The sequence below is a fragment of the Oncorhynchus nerka genome, linkage group LG10 (assembly GCF_034236695.1).
Source record: "Oncorhynchus nerka isolate Pitt River linkage group LG10, Oner_Uvic_2.0, whole genome shotgun sequence".
NCBI lineage: Eukaryota > Metazoa > Chordata > Actinopteri > Salmoniformes > Salmonidae > Oncorhynchus > Oncorhynchus nerka.
Genome location: NC_088405.1, coordinates 51,778,694 through 51,799,696, shown reverse-complemented (window position 1 = coordinate 51,799,696; position 21,003 = coordinate 51,778,694). Strand labels below are relative to the sequence as shown.

At 41.1% G+C, this 21,003-nt stretch overlaps 2 protein-coding genes across 3 annotated transcripts in view; one reads left to right on the top strand and one right to left on the bottom strand.

The window, feature by feature from the left end:
* Positions 1-7,911: 7,911 nt before the first annotated feature.
* LOC115135515 (transcriptional activator protein Pur-alpha-like) lies at positions 7,912-17,368 on the bottom strand. Its single transcript, XM_029670275.2, has 2 exons — positions 17,202-17,368; positions 7,912-11,038 (listed from the first exon to the last, which is right to left on the bottom strand). Exon 2 carries the CDS (start codon positions 10,959-10,961, stop codon positions 10,104-10,106), a length of 858 nt encoding a protein of 285 aa, XP_029526135.1. The 5' UTR covers positions 10,962-11,038; positions 17,202-17,368; the 3' UTR covers positions 7,912-10,103.
* A 2,514-nt stretch (positions 17,369-19,882) lies between these two features.
* The window catches only part of nrg2a (neuregulin 2a), a 105,321-nt gene continuing 104,200 nt past the window's right edge, over positions 19,883-21,003 (top strand). Inside the window, exon 1 of one of the 2 annotated variants that reach the window (XM_029670272.2) lies at positions 19,883-20,446. In XM_029670272.2, the coding sequence (XP_029526132.1) occupies positions 20,038-20,446 (409 nt within the window). In that variant the 5' untranslated portion in view covers positions 19,883-20,037. The remainder of the gene's footprint in view (positions 20,447-21,003) is intronic. The other variant, XM_029670273.2, reaches the window with a different exon arrangement.

The following is a 21,003-nucleotide window of genomic DNA, read 5'->3' as shown; positions in this document are numbered from 1 at the left end:
GATCGGGGGAGAAGGGCCGTGTTCAGGGAGGTTACCAAGAACCTGATGGTCACTCTGACAGAGCTCTAGAGTTCCTATCTGGAGATGGAATAACCTTCCAGAAGGACAACCATCTTTGCAGCACTCCACCAATCAGGCCTTTATGATAGTGGCCAGACGGAAGCCACTCTTCAGTAAAGGGCACATGACAGGCAGCTTGAAGTTTGCCAAAAGACACCTAAAGGACTCTCGGACTATGTTAAACAAGATTCTCTGGTCTGTTGAAACCAAGATTGAAATCCTGGGCCTGAATGCCAAGTTTCACGTCTGGAGGAAGCCTGGCACCATCCCTATGGTGATGCATGGTGGTGGCAGCATCATGCTGTGGGAATGTTTTTCAGCGGCAGTCAAGATCGACTAGTCAGGATCGAGTGGCAGATGAACGGAGCAAAGTACAGAGAGATCTTTGATGAAAACCTGCTCCAGAGCTCTCAGGACCTCAGACTGGTGTGAAGGTTCACCTTCCAATAGGACAACGAACATAAGCGCACAGCCAAGACAACGCAGAAGTGGCTTTGGGACAAGTCTCAATGTCCTTGAGTGGCCCAGCCAGAGCCCGGACTTGAACCCGATCTGACATCTCTGGAGAGACCTGGAAATAGCTGTGCAGCAACGCTCCTCATCCAACCTGACAGAGCTTGAGAGGATTTGCAGAGAAGAATGGGAAAATCTCCCCAAATACATGTGTGCCAAGCTTGTAGCATACCCAAGAAGACTTGAGGCTGTAATCACTGCCAAAGATGCTTCAACAATGTACTGAGTAAAGGGTCTGAAGACTTATGTAAATGTGATTTTTCAGTTTTTTATATGTAATGATTTTACAAACATTTCTAAAACTGTTTTTTGCTTTTTCGTTATGGGGAAATGTGTGTAGATTGATGAGGGGGGAAAAACAATTCAATTCGTTTTTTAAAATAAGGCTCTAATATAATGTGGAAAAAGTGAAGGGGTCTGAATACTTTCCGAATGCACTGTACATGGGACAATATTTTAAATGGTTAATAGCTCCAAATTTGTATGACTTAACCTCAAACCCACTATAAACTATAGAAATCTATATACAAATATGAATAACCATTTAATTAGACAACTAACTGAAAATACTGTCCCATTTACATTATATATTGCCCCAGGGATATGCTATCCAACGTCAAACCAATTTTGCCACAGTCGCACACCAGCAGGCTGAAGCGAATTGGCAAAAGAGGTTGGTTAGCACTAGCTAGCCTAGGAGACTTAGAGACACAAGATCTGATTAGACTGATTTTAAGTGATCTAGAAGGGTAGTGACTGTAACTCTGCACTCTTTTGGCAGAGTGAATGTACAAAATTCTTGCCACGTGTGAACACACAAACAGCCACATTAAAATGTTTGTCAAAAACCTATTGAAAAGTGGCAATTGGCAAGACTATTACTGACAAAGGAGACCCAGAAAAAACGAACTAACTGAAAAACATTTTTCATTTCAGTTGGCTAAAATGAGAAGAGATTCTGGACAAGAGTTTTTGGAGAGAATGAGAACTTTTCAATGATAAGCACAATTATATTAATTATATTATATTATATATATTGAAGAAAATATTAATGCAACATATAAAGTGTTGGTCCCATGTTTGATGAGCTCAAATAAAAGATCCCAGAAATGTTCCATATGCACGAAAAGCTCTTTAAAATGTTATGCACAAATTTGTTTACATACCTTTACATTTCTCCTTTGCCAAGATAATCCATCCACCTGACAGATGTGGCATATCAAGAAGCTGATTAAGCAGCATGATCATTGCACCTTGTACTGGGGACAATAAAAGGCCACTCTAAAATGTGAAGTTTTGTCACACAACACAATGCCACAGATGTCTCAAGTTTAGAGGGAGCATGCTGCAGGAATGTCCTCCAGAGCCATTGCCAGAGAATTGAATGTTCATTTCTCTACCAGAAGCCTCCTCCAAAGTCGTTTTAGAGAATTTGGCAGTACATCCAACTGGCCTCACAACCTCAGACCATGTGTATGGCGTTGTGTAGGTAAGCAGTTTGCTGATGACAATGTTGTGAATAGAATGCCCCTTGGTGGCAGTAAGGTTATGGTATGGGCAGGCATAAGCTATGGACAACGAACACAATTGCATTTTATCTATGGCAATTTGAATGCAAAAGTCACTGTGATGAGATCCTGAGGCCCATTGTCAGGCCTATTTTGCATCTCTGTATTCCCAGTCATGTGAAATCCATAGATTAGGGCCTAATTTATTTATTTCAATTGACTGATTTCCTCATGAATTGTTACTCAGTAAAATCAATGAAATTGTTGCATGTTTTTGTTCAATATATTATACAAATTGTAATTCGTAACATGTCAGACGAAATGGGTGATGAATATCCACAAATTAATACATACCATACGAAACGTAACATATCATAGTAAATGGAGTGTATCAGATTTATGTGCAGGTTGAGACCAGGTTGGTTAGATACACTTTTCATAGCTAGGTTCTGTAGCCAAAGTAGTATTCTCCCTCTTTTCCTCCGAGACAACTACTGGGCAAAAACTGGTTGAATCAGCTTTGTTTCCACATAATTTCAACCCCCAAAATACATGTGCTTACGTTGAATCGACGTGGAGTACTGATTGGATTAGCAAAAGTCATCAATTTAAGGGAATTGTTTAAGGGAATTGTGCCATTTTTTTCACCCAACTTTTAACCTATATTCAATGACATGGTGACATTTTTGTTGATTTCTCGTTGAATTCACGTTAGTTGACAACTCAACCAAATGTAAATCAAAACTAGATGTTGAACTGATGTCTGTGCCCAGTGGTTAGCCATTACTGTTCAAAAGATATGACCCACAATACCGGCGCTATACGTTTTTTTCTTTCCATCGTGCATTAGTGGGCCACATTTTACATACAAAAAGTATATCGCTGGGCCATTCTAAGACTAGGCTAACTTGCGGTCAGTTTGTTAAGGCTACACCTTGTTCAGTCATGTTACCTCATTAGCTAGCTGTAGTTAATAATCTGGGGCGCGTTCAGCAGGAAGCAACGTTGTGGAACGTCCAGTTAGAAATGTGCTGTGTAGAACAAACACACCTCTGCCATTTTAAATAAGGAATAATGTTGGCTCTATTCATGGCTTTCTATCTGCAACGTTCGAGAACGTTTTGCAACTGAACGTGGCTACGCCAACATTAACAGTAGCCTATATGCAAACATTTGGTGGCATAAAAAGGAAAACAAACTATTTATTGATTAAATCCCTCGCGCTACAACACCATATCTGACTGGGTAAATAACATTATTTTGAGTTAATGTGACTCACACAGGACTCGAGCACTGGGACTCGGACTTCAGCCAGAGGGACTCGTTACTCGAACATTGGACTTGGACTCTGACTCGAGCACAGGGGACTTGGGACTCGATTCGGACTCGAGGTACAGAGATTCGACTACATCACTGGGCGAAACAGTCATTGACGTTTTCATGTGAATATTCTAAAATCAGCATTAAAAAAATATATGCATTTTCCCACCAGTGGTGTTTCCACCAAACGGACTTGTTACAGATCAAAGGCAGTGCGTGATGACGTGATACTCACAAAATGTACTTTTCCGTTTAAGTTTTCATGTACCAAATGCAAATCTAAAGTTCAATGTGTTTCCATGCCATTTTCAACTCTACTGATGTGTTAAATAGCAAATGTGCCCATTCTGGTTTTGGCACCTGCGCTCTAGCCAACACCATATACAGTGCGGGTAGGCTGTGAGGGTAGGATAGTCTACATGATAATATTTGCATTTGTCAAACAGCAGTCAAGTATCAATCATCATGTCACCAGAATAAGACATTCGATATTTATTTGAAAAGGAACATCGAGCTTCTCTCTTTGCACTTTCACCACCCTGTGAATTCCATCATAACTTGTCATCTGTAGCCTAATAAACTGCATGGTTTCCCCGAGTAACAGTGTGAGGACCACACCATATCATGTTTGACTCTAAGTTTACTTCCATATGATGGTTATTATATCAATATTTGCGAATAAATGCCTTTCCACCACCATTTCTCGCATAATTAATTTTACCAACACAAGATTCAGCCATGTCGAATGTACAAATGATCTGTTGGCATTTATAAAATTGTACCGAGACTTCCTGTTTCCATCACAGCTGTCATGTCTCTCTCTCTCTCTCTCTTCTCTCGCTCTCTCAATTGAATGGGTTTTATTGGCATGGGAAACATTAACATTGCCAAAGCAAGTGAGGTAGATAATATACATGGCCAGATAATCCTGGCCATGTTTCAATCCAACATTTTTATGTGAGTAAAGTACTTTTTTATTTTTTTATTCACTTCAGGCCTGATGGAAAACAGCAAATTTTTCATTAAACTTTCCAAATGTCGACAAAACAAAACAGCTAGACATGGTGGGATCTTTTTTGTGATGGTAAAACTAATTATGCGACAAAATGGAGGAGGAAGCACTTATGCTCAAATATCGATATAATAACCATCATATCGAAGTTAGTTTGGAGTCACGCGATGACGTGTTGTGTGGTACTCCCGCTACGACTCGGGAAAGCATGCGGTTTATTAGGCAGATTAACCAAATTATGAATTTAACAGGGTGGTGAAAGTGCAAGCAACTTAATGAGCTTCATGCACCTTTCCAATAAATATCGAAGGTATTATTCTGGTGATATGATGATTGCCGTTTGACAAATTCAATTAATCTAGCTGTTTTGTCCATATTAATCTCGTCATGTAAACTATTACCTCACTGTATCTGGAGTTTTTGGCTAAAGCGCACGTGCCAATACCAGAGTGGACCCATTTGCTATATAACGCAATTTTTTGTTGTTGACAAAACCATCAGTAGAGTTGAGAATCCGATGGAAACCCATTTAACGTCTATTTTGTATTCAATACATGGGAATTCAACTGCAAAAGTTATTTTTATGTGCACTACGTCATCACGCACAGACTTATCCTCAACAAGTCAATTTGATGGAAACACATCTCTGGTAGGAAAATGCTGATATTTTAGAATATTTGCATGAAAATCTGTCATATTTCTGCTGTTGGGAAGAGAATAGGATATGTTATTATAGGAATTATAGTTAATATGTTGGTAAGACAAGGTTATGTATGTTTGTGCACATGGAAGTCAGTGATTTATGTTTACTATAGGTTAATGAGGGAATACAAATGTAATGTGAATAAAATGAAAGGGCATTTAGTTGATGCAAATGACTAAATCATTGATATTTTAAGACAAAAAAAAAACTAAGACAAAATCTAAAAAACTGCCAAAATTAACACTATTCTATAGCTACCAAAATGGCTGCGCTGCATGTTGGCTTAAAAACAGCGCCCCCTGTCAGGCATCTAGAGTTAATACATACCATTTGTTACGACACATCCTCTCACTTTGCGATTGCATTTCGATTGGACCATTTCATTCAGCATTATTTCCGCTCATATGAAAGTTCAATTCCAATTGTTTCCAAAACCGTATCGCAAGCGAGGCATATTTGCGTTAAGACTGAGCGTTTGGGCAGCATTGGTTCATTTCCCTCACCCAGCAAAAAGGGACATGGAATGACTATTTTTGATGCAGTTGAATTTGAGTTATAATAAGGGCAAGGCTTTGCAATTCATCTACAATTTCCATTTGTCCTTATGATATTGTAGGAAATGTAGAGGTAGCCAGATCGGGAGTTGCACCTGGGCAGGGCCATGTGGCTGACAGTCCGACAGCTTTAACATTAAACATAGAGGCTCTGGCCTCTTGTCTTTTCGAGGTCACTGCTGTACTGTGAGCATGTCTCCACAAGTCCATCGTGCTGTCCCGATGGGACACTTCAATGGCCTCCTTGCACTTCTGATACCAATTGGCTCAAAAGAGAGTGAGTCACCAGACACGAAGATTGTGGATTGGTTAGATAGACACATGCTGGCCAAAAGCACAAGCTGACTAGTGCCAGCACAACATACAACATGTATGACTCTGTAGTATACTGCAGTAGACTTGAATGAATTTGTCATCGTACGAATCATATATATTGCCACTGTAGCAGTGCTGAGTTAGCCCTCCTAAAAGTAGGCCACATGGCCATTTTGGGTCTATGAATAATGAATTAGACTAAACATACTGGGCAGGCAATGTAAATGCATACCTGTACCAGTGGAGGCTGCTGAGGGCAGGACAACTCATAATAATGGCTGGAACGGAGTGAATGGCATCAAACACGTGGGAACTATGTGTTGGTGTATGTGATACCATTCCATTAATTTCACTCCAGCCGTTACCACGAGCCCATCCTCCCCAATTAAGGTGCCACCAACCTCCTGTGACCCGTACCTTTCTTTGCATTATATTTCAACGTTCACATTGCCTTTGCATCTTAAATAGCAGGTCTCCTTCTGTTCTAACACCAGCCCGAAAGGAATGTGCTTCTACCTTCGAGCTCTGATGTCCATGGGTAGCCAGCGTCAAATGCTAACCTACACAAGAAGTGAAGATCTTGAACAAACCGTCTTTAACACTGGGGATTGTAAAAGTGTAATCATAACCTTGTGATGCCCTTTCTTCAGAAGTGGTGTTTTATAATACATAATCATTGCTAGTCCTGAAGCTTCTCATAACTCTAAAAATATGAAATCAGTAGCATATTTTAGTCTCTCCACTGGCAGTGCAGGTGGTGGTTGCTCTAGTAGTCCAGCAGTGACAAACATCTATAGATTTATGCACCCTTTGGACTTCAAATTGATTGTCAATGGGAGGTCCGCACGCACATTTGAGTTGTATGCAGACTGTTAAGGGCTTTGACATACAGTATTTGCAGTCAAATCAGGTGGTTACAGTGTGAAGCTGTGAGCTCATGGCATGGGAAACATAAGACCCAACGAGCTGCAGACCCAACGAGCTGCTACACAAGGTGGTAGAACGTTGAGCTGTGAGTGTTAGTGTCTAAGCCCTTGTTTGGCAAAACTAAAAAAGACAGAATCCTTCTAGGATCAAACACAAAGTGCATATCAAAAAAGCACTGCCGACCATATAACCAATTTGGACATAGTAAGTCAATAAATCACAAACATGAAATAGGCGACATGATACAGTATTATCTGATGGAAGAGCTGTAGTGTTTCTGGAGGTTACCAATATCCATAACCCAAATAGACAGCGAGTAGAAAAACCCTGCCCAGTTTGGCAGTCCTACATTGCTATCTTACACGAGAGAACCTCCTGAGGAAAAAGCAGATACATTTGTCCGATGTGGGTGGATTAAAAATGTATTAAAAACTGTATTCAAATTGGTAAAAATGTACATAAAATGATATTCCATGCATCACCACCGAATGAGTTAAACCCATAATCCTCTTTGAAAAAGGGAAGCGACGTAAGAGAGAAGAAAAATATCATTTCTACCAAATGATTGGTCAGACATTCCATCCAGTTAGGAAAGCAATGTGCTACAAACAACCGCTGAAGACAGGAGATAACCACACACCTTCATAAGTATCGTACTGGTACCAAAGCACCATTTTAAAGCAAATCAGGAAACATGGCTGCATGCTACTTCTCCTTTTCACCCAAACTCGACATACATTCTCAGCCCCTACAATCAGCTCAGCCCATCACTTCACTCTTCCCAAGCCAGAGGGAGAGATGATAGAGGCCCATGAGACAGACAACACTATTCCTCATCCTTAGCATGTTAGTTAGTGTGAATGTTATGGCGTTGGTTGTGCCCCTCATCGGGCAGAGTTAAGCTTCGCTTTGTTAAGATTGATTTCTCCTCCCAGACCTTTAAGTGCAGATAAAGGCATGTAAAACATTGAAGAGAAATGAACATGGAATTCAGCCACATGCTTTCAAATATTAATCATATATTTAATTGATATACATATATTGCCACCATTGGCACATAGGATATTGCACACAGTAATGAAATGTTGCACTGAAAATAAAAAATAAAATATCCTCTGTGAGCAGAAAAAACATTCAAAATTACAAATAATGTGGAATAACATTGAAAAGTTCAAACTAAAAACTAAAACAAAATAAGACATGCTTACTACTCCCCTGTAATTGAGGTCTTTAGCAACTTACAAATTACACATTACTGCCCAAGTCGTAGAACTACACACAGAAAATATCACAAAGGGGGGCTCCAACAAGCGTTCTGAATCCAGTCCACAGTGATGTTTCCAATCAGCCACTGCTCCCCGCGACCACCTCACCGGGCTTGGGCCTGTGAAGAGCAGGTTCCTCCTCATCGTCTTCTAGGTGACCACCCCCTTCCATGCTTACATGTAGGCCGATACCTGGGCGGCTTGGGGACGGGAGAGGTCGGGGGGAGGAAGGTCGCAGAAAACGCTTAGTAATCTGCCCCTTTACTTTAGGGTTCTTGCTAAACCCTTTAGCACCACAAGTTATGCTGTGGCATGGGGGGGGGGGGGGGGGGTCAATACATGGGGGGGACAAAAGAAACCAAGTCATGATCCAAAGCACCAGGCCAGCATGTAAGCATGCGGAGTGTGTAAGGCACCGAGTTGTTTATATGTTGAAGAGGACGCACCCATTTGGGTGTCAGTAATACCAGTAGCTCCAACCAGGGGGGCTCAAGGACAGTTAGGCCTGCTGCTTTTCACTCCATTCAATCTGCCAAGTGATCTTTTCACGGAATACTAAGGTCAATTTGTCATGGTCTGATTATAGTCCGTTTCTTTGGAAACAACTGACACGGCTTATAAAACTCGATGAGATATCCAGAGTCATACCAGCATTCAAGCTAAAGAGTTGAGCATTGGCAGGGATGAAAACCAGCTTGGAGAGAGGTCCTTGAGCCACTATGTTGGAAAACCAACATTCGGCGTTGTACAGGTAAACATGCAGCAATAACACTCATTGGCACCTTGGCATCCTATTGGTTGACTGATATTTTCTGTTCCTTTTGTGAGACAAATTCCCCAAACAGAAAACCTCTGTTCCATAAGTGCTGACATTGACGTACATTTCAGAATCACAAAACCATGCTTTACTTTTTCCGTCTCGGCACTCAATAGACCATGAAGCCAATTCGGCGGTGCTAGCAGGGTTGAGTGGTCTATATTACAAATGTGTTGTTCTCGAGCACTTGTCATGTCATTTGCTGCATGTTGTCACTGCACTTAATCTAAGACAAGTACCTTTTTTTAATATATATATATATTTTTTTTAACACACCGCATGACAACGAGACACAAAGGTAGTCTATAGTGTACCAATCCGCATGACGACAACTTCAATTTCAAATAGAAGTTACAACAGTAATAATCCTTTTGAAGATATTCATGTCGAGTTCAATGTGTTCCGAGTTTGATGCAATGCATTGCACAAAAGAGTGACCACTTTTCCCTTGCATTGACATTGCCTCTGTACCTTTTTCAGACTGCATGACATCGAAACAAAATTCCTATGCAGGCCTAGCCCTCATACATGTATGATTTGTGTAAACACATCTCTACTCACAGGGTGAAGGTAAATAGGGTGGCAAGTACACAATGACAACCCTTTAAAAAGGTAAAAAAAAAAAAAAAAGGGTTTTACATTTTGGTTAAAAAATAAAAACAACTAAAATATCTGATTTGTGCTGAAGTCATTAGCTCACATGAAAAGGACTTTCTATAACTCGGCAATAATTCCATTTGAAAATTGCAAACACTTTTTATAATAGCTTTAACGTGTACAAAAGTTATTGGTTAATAAGGGAAATAAACACTCAGTTCTTTATCATCTGTCATCAAGTAGGAAACACGGTTCATATATAATGTTATTACTTTGTTTAGCAGCCGCTTACTGTATTAATGGTGGGTAAAAGTGGATAACATCCAGCGATGGGTGACAACATGTCATAACTGTCAGTTTGTGTAGGTTTCTTTTTTGTGGGTGGTGCTCCCTTGGAGTTAAACAATTACAGTTAAATCTTTAGATCTCTTTCTTTTTACAGTAAAGTTTATTATAATTTCTCTTTTTGTTATTTTGATGACTTTTTTTTGTGTGCATGTTTTTGCGCTATATCAATCCTCGTCCGCATCATCAGCATGCGTCTCCTCTTGCTGTTGCATCTCACATGCCCTTTTCTCCCGCTGTTTCTCTTGGATCTTCTTCATCTCCTCCGCGTATTTACAGAACGTATTCCCAAACTTGGACCACACTTTGTAGGGCACCGTGATAGAGTTGCGGTATGTTGGCTTCACCTCACTTACCCGCATGAACACTCCGTACTTATTGGAGCCCACGTCGAAGAAAAAGCGTTTGTTGTCCACTGTCAAGGAGGTCCCTTCGGGCAACTCCGCAGGTTCGTCATCTACTCCGTAGTCGTCAATGAGTTTAGCCAAAGCGTCACGAAACTCAATAAGTCCCTGGGCAGGAAGAGCAATCGTCTGGCCTTGCGTGGATCCCAAACCGGGCCCCCGGTTCACGGTCTGTCGAATCCTCAGAAACCGGCCTCTCTGGTTCTCTTTCAGATCCATGTAGTACTTCCGATTCTCCCGAACCAAGAATTCGCTTTTAAGTGCTCGCCTCGGCTCATCCTGTGCGATGTCCGGATTGCTAGGACCTAATTGGGCATAATGTTCGATGAAGTCCCCTAAGTAGTCACGGAACTCTACTGCCACTGACATGGAGAGAGTGAGGCGGCTCTTGTTTCCCCCGGCCCCGACTTCGGCTATCTTCAAGAAGCGGCCTTTTGCGTTCTGCTTCACGTCCAGGTAGAAACGTTTGTTTTGAATGTCAACCCGTTTCGACGCCAGCTCTTGCGTCTCGTGCTGCAGCCCGGAAGCCGAGCCCGCCCCTCCTGTCACTGGGTGCATGGAACCGACGCCCGGGCCCGTGGCTGCTCCTCCCTGCTCACTTCCACTGTCTCTGTCCGCCATGATGCTGCCTGCCTGCCTTCTCCCTCTGTCTACTGCAACCCCACAGTCAGCCAGCCACGCCACCACTCTCGCGAGATCTACACAGAGGGAAATACAAGAAGAATATCTACCTAGACGGCCTCAAAGTGGAAATTCTATATTATCCTTTAGGCCTAAATACAATCGTGGCGCATTAATACAGGAATAGCCTATTTTCATCCCCGTTTAAATGCTCAGGCTATTCTGTGTAATGCAAGCTTACCACTTCAAAACTGAAATCGAAGTTATTATTTTTACTTATAAAATTGGATGAAGTGCAATCCAGAAGTGCAGTAAAACGTCGTACTTTACTTGAATCGTCTGCGTAAAACATTACCGCGTAAAACCGTATGCGTAAAAATGGCTTACCTTTGCCAATGGAAAAAAACATTTAGCTCTATTATTCCTTAATAAGGGGTTATTACTAGGTTACGGCACTGTTTGGTATTGTCTGATATGTTTGCGAATGTGTTGTGTGTATGCCTGGCTATGTTTTTATGATGAAATGGGAAAATATGGTGTCAAAAGGGGTGAAATAAAAACTAAGAACTCTGCTTCCCACAAGCCATACATAGAATGCTGACAGCTTATGGTGGCTTCAATCCAGAGGCTCACATTCGAGGCAACATTTTACATTAGGCTACATGCGTTAGGGTTGCCCGTGCGGCGTGCAAATACCCTGCACCATCTATTATACTTAGCTATTGGGTTTCACACCAATTATATTTCACGTCTTGTTAGTCTATCCAATGTAGGCCTACTAATTGACCTTCACTGTTACCATCCGAAAGCCTCGATTCGGAAACCTTTGCCGCTTCTCTATTTCAAGTATTGTGAGAGAAACCCCTATTTGGCAACAAAATACAAAAACATTGTCTGCACAGGCACAGGTCGCTAATGGCCTAAAAGAAAGACCACAAATCCTACCGCTGCTAGGTTTAATAAAACGGTCTGTTGATTTAAGTGTCTCGGTTTGGCTTATTTATTTTCCTTTGTATGTACAGTTGTTCTTACCAACCTTTCCTGTTTCGACCTTGGGATGATATGATTCAATTTAAGCCTAGACAGACACGCAGTCATGGTGATAGGGTGAGTCTTTCTTTCATACTCCTGTCTATGTAGTCTACTTACAGAACCGTTACCATTCGTTTTCGTTAGGCCTACCAAATAGAGAGCAGGTCTACCAAATAGAGTATTTGTTAGGCCTACTAGAATATGGGCTACATGTCATGATTGTGCACTTTTGCGATACATACTCGATTCTCAGATCCTTAGGCCTAGGTCTACATTGATCTGATGTCTTTTTTTGGGGGGGGGGGAAATTAAAGCCAATTCTCTTGATTGAATACGAAAATAGTAGGTCTGATCTCACGAGCTCCAAACTGCACAAATCACTTCGTTCGTTTTGTTTATATTTTAATTCAACTTAACATGTCAAATTTACATATTTAAATATGATAATTGACATTACAACATTATTTTTTTTTTTGTTTAATGGAAGTACTTAAACTGGTAGACAACAACTAGATATGTAGGCCTATAGCCTATTAATTAGCTTATTATTATCCTCGTCGTAAAATTAAATCCATCCGTCCAAATGAACAGCCTTCAGAATTGTGTTTTTCGGATGTTATCCAAATAACGCATCTATTTACAGGCTAATTGTCTTCTAACTTTTGGGAATTAAAAAATGTGCAATTATATCTAGTCCATCGTTAGCCTATGTAGAATAGCATGTTTTTTTGAACAAAAGTAACAATATGTCGTGTGTAATCGAATAAAAATGTTTAATCCTACATAATTATGTTTGCTGAATAATGTTATTTTCTATTGTATTTCAACTTTAAATGTACGTTCCTTTTTAATGGATGTATCATTGGTGAAAAATTGCTATTGCCATTGTCAGCGTGTAAGGGAAGTGTTAAACTGTGTATTTGTCCCCCCCCAAAAAATGCTAAAGTAATAGCGATTATCGTTGCAATAAAAAAAAACGTGCATAGAAGAACACGCATACAAATAAGTGTAACTATTATGGGACAAAAAAAATTGGAAGGAATTCAATTGATCTAATATGTCGAATATAAGATGCTAATGTGATTGTTAAGTTCCTTCTTATTCAGATGTAATTTAATACGTTAATATATGACCACGCGCATCTTCGTTTGATATGCAGGATGTTGATGTTCACCCGAGGAAGGAGGAAATTGCAAAGATGGTGTCTTATGCGCTGGCTTTATTCCCTCTTTCAGGCCTATGGAACTACCGAAAATCTATCAAGAAATAAACAGATTCAATACTTTCATTTTCTAGTCTAACCCACATGCAGGCCATCGAATGATATACATTGATCGTTCTGGAAATGATCATTTTGACAATACATACCGGAATGCCAGTGGGAACTATAGGCCTGTAGCCTACTCTGACACAATTCATTTGAAAATTGAAACCTGGGTGTCTGAGCACTGTAGGCCTATTGTCAACGAGACAAATATTTTCATTTTAAAAGTGACGTTGACACGAGCGGTAGATGCACCTTAATGTAGCCTATTTGTAATTGTTTAGTTAACACAAATGATTGCAGTTGCTTCGCTGGTCTTGTGTGTCATCACAGTGAAAAGAGTATTATTCCTGAATAGACTTTGCTTTAAAGTGTTTCTCATTTGGCTTCATTCAGCCCAAATACATTGGTTATTTTTATCCACATTGCTGGACAGATTTTGTGTAATTATTCATTTATTTGTGAAAGTGGAAAATAGCCCTATTAAATGAAAATTGTCACCGTTGCTCAAGAAAGGTAAGAGTATATTACGGGACATTTGTTGGAAAAAAATGATAGGCCTATCTGAGACACCAAGTTTGAAAACGTTATCATAGCTTACCAATTGTTTACAAATGTGTCAACAAGACTCAAAGGTTTAGTGAAAGGTGATATTGTATACGTTCAATGTTTTAAGAAGTGGACCGAAGGGAAACTTAGAACGAAAAGGAAACGGTCATGATGTTGCTGAAAAACACTGTTGTATTGCTTCAGTCTCATTTGCAACTTAATAGGACCCAGAAAACGTTCGTAGAGAACTGCTCCTATCTATAGGCAAGTTATATAACAACAATACAATTCCATGGATATATGATCGTGTCTAGCTTCTCTCTCCCTCGTCCATCAGTGCAGAGGTCTGATGAGAATTTGGTCACAGAATTTTTTAAATTGTATGTGATTCTATCCTTCGACTAAGTTATCCCACTGCCTCGTTTGGGATTCACACATCAGACTATATTGTGCTAAGGTAAGATGAAAATGTGTAGCTGATTTTTGTACTGAGCCAACAAGAGTTTAAAGAACATTCAGGTTTTATTTATTTTCCCCTAAGTTTTGTATTTTGTGCATCCTCCTTTGGCATGGCAGCTTTTTCCTCTCTCACACACACACACACACTTCTTGAAACATTAGGTTGGTGTTCTACTTCCACTTGTCATAAGAATGTTCTCATGGGCAAAATTATTTTTCTTAACTTGTCTTCTTCATGAGTCCAAAGATGTTGAACTGTATTGGACAAGAACATTGGTTCAATGGTCCCTTGATATGTTATTATTTGGATTCATGCTTTTGACCATCCCCACAACAGGATGACTTATCTTCATGGGCACATGGGTGAAAGAAGCAGAAAATCACAGGAAACAGATCCACCTCTGAAAATAGAGGAATGTTCTGCCTTTTCTCACTCAGTAGCAAATATTATACTACTGAAGGCGATATACATGCATGTTTCATGAAGTAAAACATCTCTAAAATGCAGTTTGAAAAGTTTGTCCCATCTTCCCTGGAGTCACATTTGCATTTTCATATGCTGGCATATGCACGTTTTATTTTGTGTGTTCGTTTTGGATCATTTGTCGATATTAGAGATGGTAATGATCAGTTCATACACATTCTTTGATCTTTTGGCTCATTTGGCCCAGGATGCTTATTCCAAAACACACACGATCAAAAGCAAAGTTTGAATACTCTAGAACAAGCGGTACTCAACTCTGACCCTACGAGGTCCGGAGCATGCTGGTTTTCTGTTCTACGTGATAGTGAATTGTACCCAGATGGTGAACCAGGTCTTAACCAGTCCCCGATTAGGAGGTGAACAATGGGGGGAAAGCAGTTGAACTGGCTTCAAGGTCCAGAGTTGAGTTTGAGGGCTCTAGAACATGTCCAGCGATCTCATAAAACACTTCAAAAAGGTGTCATGTCAGTCAAAGGATGATGCAGAAAACACTGACTAGGCTACAGGGCTGTGAATCCATGTGACAACATTGTCATTTCTGGAGGTAAAATAGCCTGTTTGTTGTAAGCTAAGCTACACTCTTAAAAGAAAGGGTTCCAAAACGGTTATTCGGCTGTCCCCATATGAGAACCCTTTTTGGTTCCATGTAGAACCATTTTGGGTTCCATGTAGAGCCCTCTGTGGAAAGGGTCCTACCTGGAACCAAAAGGGTTCTACTTGGAACCAAAAATGGTTCTTCAAAGGGTTTGAATTGAAGCACTTATTTGTCACCATTCCTTTTGATTCAAACACAACTTTCCATGTTTGCCCATCGAAGAAGTGGTTTGAATGTGACTTTGTAGACCTTACGGTCTTGACATTCAGGAGATAAAGGTGCTCAAAGTTGACCCATTTGGCATATCTCATGCACCATACCATGAGACATCCATATCTTCATCACTGGAAAAGATAAACAGTTGAGTGTTGATATCATTTAAAATCTTACAAACAGTGCTGTCAAAATAGGTAATAATTTGTAGATGTATTTTTTATTCGTACATTTTTAACATTTTTAAAGTAAATTATCTAAAAACGTGTAAACGCAGATATTTTTCATATTCACATACGTTTTTAGCTTAGATCCTACCTTACATCCTCTGAGGATTTTGTGTTCCCGCCATCTGTTGGGACTCAACAAGCTCTTGAATACATTTCAAATCATAGAAATAGGTCCATTCTATGAATTCTCTCTCTTCAGACCACTGCAATTTAGCTTGTAGGTTACACTATTAAGATGTAAATTGTGTTGAAATGTTTACTTCTAATTACTACCATAAATATTGGCCGCTGGTCCACCCACGTTGAATGTCAACATAGAATAGACATTACCATTTATTATCTATATTTATATTATTTGAATAGGTTTCCCATGGAGGACTGACGGTATCATTTAAAACAGATATTCCCATTCAGGTCAACATTCTCTGATGTGTGGACCGTCAACCATCTTCGTGGTACCATTTGAAAGTTGACAGTTCAATGTTATCCCAATTTTAATTCATTTACCAGCCAAAACATGACACCCACCCTTAAACGGTGGCGGGCACAACACAAAACCTCAGAATTGTGTAAAATAGGCTCTAAGCTACAACATATGCGAATATTTACGAGTTCTTAGATGGGTCAAATTGACATGAAAGGTCAAATAAAATGCCACATTTTCTATTACTTTTTTCCTCGAAATAATAAAGTTATATGACAACCCTGTTTGTAAGCTTTTAAATTATATACATCTCAACTATTTATATTTTCCAGTGATGAAGACATGGATGCCTCTTCCCACTGGGCACACTCAAGGTGGGGATCAACGTTGTTTACACGCCATTTCAATGAAATTACGTTGAATTGACGTCTGTGCCCATTGGGATGGGATGGTATGGTTGGGGTCAACTTTGAGCACCTTTATCTCTTGAATGTTTTGGCATTCGGGTAACTTTCTGAGCCCTTCTACAGTGTATGGAAAGGGTTTGTTCAAATCAAAAGGGGTGCTGTCAAAAAGTGATTGAGTTCAAAACAAAAGGGTTCTCCTTTGGGTACAGCCGAAGAACCATTTTAGGTGCTAGATATCACCTTCTTTTCTAAGAATGTATGACTCAAACCCGAGGTGCGCTATGTAAGTTGTCAGGTCTCCATAGGCTTCTGCAGACATGTCTGATACGCTGCTGTCGATTCACTGCAGTGCCGGTTGTCAACATGGCTTGATTGGCAACACTTTCGATATTATCGGAAACCTCGTCCATCATGTTAATAAGGCTGCCGAATGTCCACTGTTGAGGGAAATCGCTTGCAAACCGAGGGCACCGATTAAGTGAGAGGATTGCAGTAATGAACCCAATGACATGTAAATAAACCCGTCGTCCTCTTCCCATCGTCACAGACCTATTAACGTGCAACAAGGACAGGCATATCTTACCCCGCTTAGTCTGCAGGCAGAGCGCCTGAACAGCTTCGGCGTAGTCTCGTAGCAGACAGACACGAACAATTAAAAGGTGAATAACTCCTTGTAGTCCTACTGTCAACACTATACAGTGGTGCTGCCTCACGGATTCGCCGCTTCACAAGATGGAAAGAAACAGCGAGTCGTGGCATGGAGAGGGACGCACGTAGCCTACAAGTTTAACGCCGCACGCTTTGTCCTATGATGTCAGCACGCTCAGTTACTGGGTGAACTGCAAGAGGCGTGCGCCTCGCACTGTTTATCTTTAGAAATTGCAGTTTAAGATTTCTCAAACCCGCTAATACTTTCTCGACACATGTCTGAAGAGAACCACAAGCTGGTGTTGCTTCTTATACCAAATCGATCCCTCCACTTCAAAAGGCATTTAGTCCTTAGGTCAGTTTAATCGGAAACAATATACATCGTAATTCATTGAACACACCTTTTTAATTAATTGAACACATTTGTATGAATTGAAAACCTTGTAGGCCTAGATGTGTAATTTGCTCTTCTGGGGTAAAATAAAGGATGGTATCGTTTCCCTGCGCATATCCCAATCACGTAGGCCTAACAATGTAAGTTGGGGTGAGGTTGTAGGTTCTCTTTAGTTGATCGTAAGATAAAACCTACCTGTTTATCCTGAAAGTCAGAGACATACTCCTTATATTATTTTGTGTGGGGGGCAAGTATCACATTTTCCTAGATGTGTCATATGACAAAGTTAATTAGCCTACACGGGCGGTTTAATGTAAGTCTATTCTGGGTGGTGGTTACATTTAAATGGCAAGGGAAATGTATTTTAATTGGTATATTAAATATATAAGACAACAACTGAAGAGACCACTTCTAAGAGCCTCGTGAAAGTGCAGGTAAATTGCATCTCCAGTTGGACCGGGTGCGGTTTCAGCACCATGGACAGCGCCACCCTGCTCTCCTATCTCGTGCATTCCATGTGATACTCATGGGCCATTTCTGATGCTCATCTAGCCCTTTCGTTCGTTGGCCTATTTGTTGTAGAACCTGTGTCAAACTTTGTCAATGGTGTGTATGAGAGTTTCTGAAGGATGAATGGGGCGATATGAAAGACAGACTTGCCCACTGGGCACAGACATAATTTCAACGTCTATTCCACGTTGGTTCAACGTAATTTCATTGAAATGACATGGAAACAACGTTGATTCAACCAGTGTGTGGTTGAACCAGAAGTTTTCCTTCGATGTTTTTAGTCAACCTCCTGCATGTTTTAGGCTGTGTTGCTAATATCCGTCTGTCTGGTTTTTTTCTGTCTTTATTGAGTATGATGCTAAAACAATGGTCACATTCGAGGCGAGCATTTCAGAATATGACCTCACGTTGCTCACCTGCTCTGGGGAACATTTGTTGGTCAACAGATGTCGCCCTTCGTGAAAGCATTCAGCTTCATGTCCAGTGGTTTTCTCCGCATTCAAATGAAGCCCAACATAATATTGACCTTTAACTTAGTTGACATATTCACTTCAAACGAGACGAACATTATGTCTCATCTGAATGTGTAGGCTATATATAATCAATTCCCATTTCATATTTTCTCTCCATGCCATTACGCATGTCTCATTGACAACCCACACAACAATATTTGAATATGCACCCAGTGTCTGTCCATGCATGGCAGATAGCTGTGTGTTCTCCTGTCTTTAAAGCCCGTTCGCAGCTGTTTTTAGTTGTATGGCTTTGATGCAGCGCCTCAGCATCTGTTTTCTTTTCAGAGGCAGAACGACGAATGTGGCCCGAAGACAAGGGCATGACTTCATAATGGAATGAGACGCAAAACTCATTCAAAACAGTATGTTAAAGAATCTGAGGCTTTGAATCGCGCTTTCACTGCGTTAGTCATCGCAGACGAAACCCCTTTCTATCTGCTGAACTGACTGCAGCTGCTTTTTCAAGCGATCTTTTATATATATATTTTTTTTCTCTCTGAGGGATAGGCCTATGCCCACTGTAATACGCAATTTGAAAACGGGACGCGTGATGCATTTTTCTGTTTTATTTCATTATTAAATTTGAACGTGAAACCGTTTGGTGATGGGTAAGAGCATGAAGTGATTGTCATTTTGTCGGCGTTTGGGGGAGTGTGGTGACCGAGCTTTGGTGTCGGGGTAGGCTATATCATAGCGCTCCAATCTTAAATATCCTTTTTGTGGTGGAGCCCTTCGCAATCGACATATTTCTCTCCGTCTCTGGTAAGTGGGGGAGGCGGAGAGAGACAGGGCAGTGGGAAAAGGCGGTTTATTACCCGTGGAACAAAACACTGTTTCGTTAGGGGCATGAATCGTATGCATTTTTTTGCAAGTGGACTATAAAACGAATTGTTCACTGCAGCATTTGGCGTATTTTCTCTGCGGCGAATGATAAAGAAAACCATCAGTGCTGAGCACGGCGCCCACCCGACCACTGCAATTTTTGGGCAAAGATAGACTGGCGTCGTCTTGCGGATAGGCTACTATGGCAGCATAGGAGCATCTTCTGATGGGGAGAATCCATGAATCCCTTGCATTTTAGAATGTGTTTTTAGTAGAATGCAGTGATGGGATTTTAAACCCAGCCTCATTACGCGGTTTCCGGTTCCTAGCTGGTATTTCCACATTGCAAAATTATTGGAAAAAACAGCGGATCCCGATGGCATGGACACTTACGCAAGGTCTGCCGCGCCGCCGTGCTACTGGAGCCTATTTGCTGTCTCTTCCTTCCACCCAGCTCCACCGCCATCGCCCCGCAGCCCAGAGAGCCCTGCCGCAACGCGATCAGCCACCACCGAGCCAAAGCAGGCGGCATGAGGCTTGATTCAGTACATTTATCCATGCTGGTCATCGGGGTCTCCTTCGCCTGCTACTCCCCGAGTTTGAATTCCCTGCAGGACCAGGCTTACAAATCCGCTGTGGTGATCGAGGGCAAGGTGCAGTCCGCGCCTCTGAACGTCTCAGCGGAGCCGTACGGTGTGATTGTCAAAGTGCTGGACGTGTGGCCGCGGAACAGCGGGGGTCTAGGACGGGAGCAGCTCGTCACGGTGGGGGAATTCGGATCGGAGGCTCCGTGCACCACAGTGATAAAGAATCACAAGTACATTTTTTTCATGGACCCAACCGAGGATCCCTTGGTTTTCAAGGCATCGTATGCTCCCCTAGATACTAGTGGGAAGAACCTCAAAAAAGATGTTGGGAAGATATTGTGTGAAAACTGCGGTAAGTTTATTCTTTAATCTTGCCAGTGAAGTCGAACCTGGCAAAGAATATATAATGATTATGACTGTAGCTGCAACTGGCCATACGTTCTTCCCCTGTCAATATGTCTAGCTACATGTGGAATAGTGATTTAATGTTTGAGAGTGAGTAACAGATGGTTAAGGGTGCCCATGGGGCACCTCTGCTGCAATATTCGAATATATAAACATTTAGGCTAGAGGTATGAATAGGCTTCATGATGCCATTGACAGACACACAGACACACACACACACACACACACACACACACACACACACACACACACACACACACTTTACATGTTTGATTTCAGAATCGCAAGGCGTGGATCATTTGGTTGATAAATGAATTACCCACGGTGCAGCAGGCGTTGCATCAATGCGAGTTTCGATGCAGTAGGCCACGGAGCACTCACATAAACACGCATATACACATGCACGCACACACGTGTATATTGATTCTCGTGGAAATCTGTCCTTCATGCCAAAAAAATAATTATAATATTATTTGCAAATGCCTAGTACGGTCACGTTTCTTA